At 53.8% G+C, this 4,963-nt stretch overlaps 1 protein-coding gene across 1 annotated transcript; it reads left to right on the forward strand.

Moving 5' to 3' along the window:
- The first annotated feature begins 3,136 nt into the window (after window positions 1-3,136).
- Window positions 3,137-4,629, forward strand: SSTR1 (somatostatin receptor 1). The gene has a single exon (XM_042444942.1). The coding sequence runs from the start codon at window positions 3,281-3,283 to the stop codon at window positions 4,481-4,483; it is 1,203 nt and encodes a 400-aa protein (XP_042300876.1). The 5' UTR covers window positions 3,137-3,280; the 3' UTR covers window positions 4,484-4,629.
- The last annotated feature ends 334 nt before the right edge of the window (window positions 4,630-4,963 follow it).

Consider the following 4,963-nt stretch of genomic DNA (forward strand, 5'->3'; position numbering starts at 1 on the left):
CAACCTAGACAATGAGGAAACAGAAAAATTAAATGAGCTCTCATACCTGGGATCAAACATTGAATAGAGTGGGGACTGCAGTCAAGAAATCATAAGGCTAAGAAAGGGGAGGGCAGCTATGAAAGAACAAGAAAAGTTCCTAAACAGTAAAGATATACAATTGTGTACAAATGTTAGACTTGTACAAGCCACTGTGTTCAGCAGCATCACTCGGGGGTACGAGGGGTTCAGACAGCATCAGGGGACACCCAAAGGGGGGGGGGGACACCACTGCTCCTTAAACATCTGCATTTTCGCAAAAATGGGCTGTGGGATTCACCTGCATCTCTTTAAAACGCTGAAGAGATGGTGTAGGGGGGGGGCTCAGTGGGAGTATAAATGAGTGGCCCCAAGGTTTGTTGTTGTTGTTGTTGTTGTTAAAAAATCAAATTTTAATCTTTATTTTTTTTTAAAAAATCAAAATTAATTTTAAAAATTTTCTTTAAAAATCACATTTTACCAAATTTCCACTTTATCCACATAAAACTATGTATATATAAACACATTTTTTCCTGTGTGTATGACATCATAATTTTGCTAGCAGTTTATGTCACAAGTAAATTGGTAAAAAAAAAAACATTACTAAGGATTCTGTATGGTGTGGTATATGGGAGGAAGTCAATGGAAGGGGGGTGACACCATGAATTACCACACCAACCCTAGTGACGCCACTGATTGTATTCCCTATTACCATGTATGGATGCGGGAGCTGCACAGTGAAGGAAGCAGGCAGAGAGAAAATCAATTCCTTTGAGATGTGGTTCTGGAGAAGAGTGCTGAGGATATTATGGACAGCCAGAAAGTCCAACAAATGAGTCAAAGAACAGAGCAAACCAGAAATCAGTGTTTGGGTAGATCTAATCCTACCATTGCCACAGTTATGCAGCCTAGGAATATACATTACATGGATGCTGCTTTGCTTTTAGGGAGGCAGGTGGCAGCAGCCATCAGGATGCTCTGTTAGCCATTACATACTAGCTTTGCTCCTTCTGTGCCTCTGCGCCCTCCAGGGCTCAATATTACAATCTGTTTTACCTGGGGCAGCACTTGAAAGCAGTCCTGCAAAGGATTTTGATCAAATGAAAAAACACAAATGAGATGCTGTTTCAACATTTCCTGTAACATGAAATGCAAAATATTCTAAACACCTATGATAGGAGCTAAATAATTTCAAATGGCTGGGTGCGTAGCTTAATTTGCTTTGTTGTGACGTGTTTTCCAAAGCTGCTCCGTCTAGCAAAAGCAGCAGAAATATAACCAAGGATATTTAAATCCTTAATGAATCGTATGCTGAGGAAAGTCAGCCCTAATGATTTCTAGGTCACTGGTGGTGCCATTAGGATCTCACTTCTCATTGCTAAGGCATTGCTGCGGAGGCATAGAGAGAAGTTTTGTAAAATTAAAGTACGCATATTTTAAAACATTGCAGTGTATTTCAGTCTACTTTTAGCTGGGTGAAACTGGTGTCTCTATGTTTATGTATAAATATGTCATACGAACCTTTCACAAATGCAGAGGATTCACCAACTATTGGCACAGTAAAACACTAACATCTTAATGTTCTAATCTCATAGTAGATTTGTTGACATGCATTAAGTTTTCTGCTACCAGTGAAGGTTTTTCCCCACACTCTACACACTGACATGTTATTCTTACGTATGTAATATTTCTAGCCATAGGGTAGAAAGCAGGAAAGCTCAAGCACTGGCAGAGACATGTGCTTTAACCAATGTCGCCTATACATAACAATGTTCATCAAAGATGTTATTGAATGTGTTGAGACAAGAGCGCATGCAGTCCTGTGTGTAGTGATGAAAGTTGTGCCACAAATTGGCGAAAGATGTATAGTGGGCCCAGGTTAGGCAAGGACGCTAACCACACATTCTCCTTGCCCTGCAGCAGCCCTTTCCTTAGCCCCACTGAGGAGGCAACCAAGGCACTGCTCCTGAATAAGATTCAGGTGCCACTCAAGGTTGTTTTCGTATAATAAAGGGACAGAAGGCCATCTTGCCCTTTGCCTCAAGGACTCCCTGTTTTGTGCTCATTGTGATAATAAGACAGTATACTGGAGTTGTATATTGGCATATGGCAAATGGGAGGCGGAGAGAAGGAAGACGGGGAAGGTAAAATGAGGTAGTAAACTTGCTTTGATAATAAACTTTGGCTGCACCCACACTTGAGAAATAACCCAGTTTGGCACCGCTTTCACTCTTCTCTGGCTCTTTGCTATGGAATTCTGGGAGTTGCAGTTTGTTGTGGGCTCCGCTCTGCGCCCCACAACAAACTCTAACTCCCAGAATTTGATAGCAAATTGCTAGTCAAGTTAAAACGGTGCCAAACCGGGTTATTTCTCCAGTGTGGATGCAGCCTGTGCAGTCCTGAGGCACAGGCGACTGAGAGGCTGCGGGAGAGGGAGAAGTCACACTCTCTCAGCCTCAGAGGAAGGCAATGGCACCCCCCCCCGGAAAACTTGCCAAGAAAACCCCATGGAAGGGTGGCCTTAGGGTCGCTCCAAGTCGGAAACGGCTTGAAGGCATACTCCCTGCCAGCCCTGACTGAAGCAGAGGACTGGAGCCGCCGGCGTGAGGCGTGGAGGGCGTTGAGGAGAGGCTCCCTCAGCCCTCCTCCCCCTCACCCCTCCCGCCTTTTCCAGCCTGGCTCCCGCCTCTTTTCCGTCGGCGGCGCTGACGCTCCTCCCGCTGCCTCTTAGTCCTCCCCGCCAGCCGGAGAGAGCGGCAGTCGGGCCAGGCACCCGCACTTCGGACTCCAGCCCGCCACCCCGGCTCTCTCTCCCCAGCGCCCGCTCCTTCCCCCGGAGCCCCGAGTGGGGGGAGGAGAAAGAGAAGGAAGAGGAGGAGGAGAAGGGGAAAGAGGAGAAGGGGAAGAAGGAGAAAAGGAAGGAGAAAGAGGAGTAGGGGAAGGGGAAGAAGGAGAAAGAAAAAAGGAGAAAAAACAGGAGAAGGGGAAGGAGAAAGGGAAGAAAGAGCACGAAAGAGGAGAAGAGGAAAGGAGTAGGGAAAGGGGAAGGGGGGAGAGGAGAAGGAGAAAGAGAAGAAAGTGAAGGAGAAGGAGCAGAAGGAGAGAGTGCCCAGAGGAGGAGGAGGATGATGCCGGGCGGCGGTCAGCGTGGGGCTGCTGGTGCCCTCCCGGCGCCGGCCCCGCGGCTGCCGCTGTGACCCCGTCGGAGGGGACGGAGGATGGCCCCTGTTTTAGACGGCGGGAGGTCGCGGGCGCTGGAGCCATGGACCCGTCGGCGAGCGGGCGGAACTCCTCGGGCCCCGGGGTGGCCAACGGCACCGTGGGGAGCGGCGGCGGGAGCGGCGAGGGCCCCGGAGGGTCCGGCGGCGTCGGGGGCGGCGGCGTCGCGGGCGGCGGGGGCTCGGTGGTGGGCGAGCCGCAGGGCGGGAGCGCCATCCTGATCTCCTTCATCTACTCGGTGGTGTGCCTGGTGGGGCTGTGCGGGAACTCGATGGTCATCTACGTGATCCTGCGCTACGCCAAGATGAAGACGGCCACCAACATCTACATCCTGAACCTGGCCATCGCCGACGAGCTGCTGATGCTGAGCGTGCCCTTCCTGGTGACCTCGACGCTGCTGCGGCACTGGCCTTTCGGCTCGCTGCTCTGCCGGCTGGTGCTCAGCGTGGACGCCGTCAACATGTTCACCAGCGTCTACTGCCTGACGGTGCTCAGCGTGGACCGCTACGTGGCCGTGGTCCACCCCATCAAGGCCTCGCGCTACCGCCGGCCCACCGTGGCCAAGGTGGTCAACCTGGGCGTCTGGGGGCTGGCCCTGGTCATCATCCTGCCCATCGTCGTCTTCTCCCGCACGCGGGCCAACTCCGACGGCACGGTGGCCTGCAACATGATGATGCCGGAGCCCGAGCAGAAGTGGCTGGCCGTCTTCGTGGTGTACACCTTCCTGACGGGCTTCCTGCTGCCGGTGGTGGCCATCAGCCTCTGCTACGTCCTGATCATCGCCAAGATGCGGGTGGTGGCCCTCAAGGCCGGCTGGCAGCAGCGCAAGCGCTCCGAGCGCAAGATCACCCTCATGGTGCTGATGGTGGTGGCCGTCTTCGTCGTCTGCTGGATGCCCTTCTACGTGGTGCAGCTGGTCAACCTCTTCGTGGAGCCCGACGACGCCACCATCAGCCAGCTCTCCGTCATCCTGGGCTACGCCAACAGCTGCGCCAACCCCATCCTCTACGGCTTCCTCTCCGACAACTTCAAGCGCAGCTTCCAGCGGCTCCTCTGCCTCAGCTGGATGGACAACGCCGCCGCCGAGGAGGACGAGCCCGTCGACTACTACGCCACCGCCCTCAAGAGCCGCGCCGCCTACAGCCTCCAGGACTCCCCCCAGGACTCCCCCCGGCACTCCGCCGCCGGCAGCAGCAGCAGCGCCTACCGGAACGGCACCTGCACCTCCAGGATTACCACCCTCTGAGCAGCCAGAAGGCCCCGGGGAAGAGGGGCCAAACACAGCCCAGCTCTGGGCAAGGGGGCGCCCAGAGACTTCCCCGCAAAACAGAGGGGAAAGGGGCTCTTTCCTCCCCTCCAGGCCCCTTCTCTTTCCTTCTAACGGACTTTAGGGGCCACGTTCCTTCTCAGACACTTTGGGGGCCATTTGCGGGACACGACCTTTGCCTCCTCGAAGGCTCTTTGGCAGCCACTTCCCTTCCCTTCTCGAAGGCACCTTGGGGGCCATTTGGGGCCAAGTCCCTCCACCTCTAAAGGACTTTGGGGGACACGTCCTTTCCCTCCTGGAAGGCACTTGGGGGCGGTTTAGGCCTTCAGTTCTTGCCCCCTCAGCAAACTTTGGGCGCGAGTGCCAAAGTGGGGGAGGAGGGAGTTTGGGTCGGTGGGGTCCCTGGGTGCTTTGGGGGTTTGGCTTCGTGTGGTTGTTGCCCGCCCGCCAGGGCTGTGC

Source organism: Sceloporus undulatus, chromosome 1 (genome assembly GCF_019175285.1).
Source record: "Sceloporus undulatus isolate JIND9_A2432 ecotype Alabama chromosome 1, SceUnd_v1.1, whole genome shotgun sequence".
NCBI classification, from domain to species: domain Eukaryota; kingdom Metazoa; phylum Chordata; class Lepidosauria; order Squamata; family Phrynosomatidae; genus Sceloporus; species Sceloporus undulatus.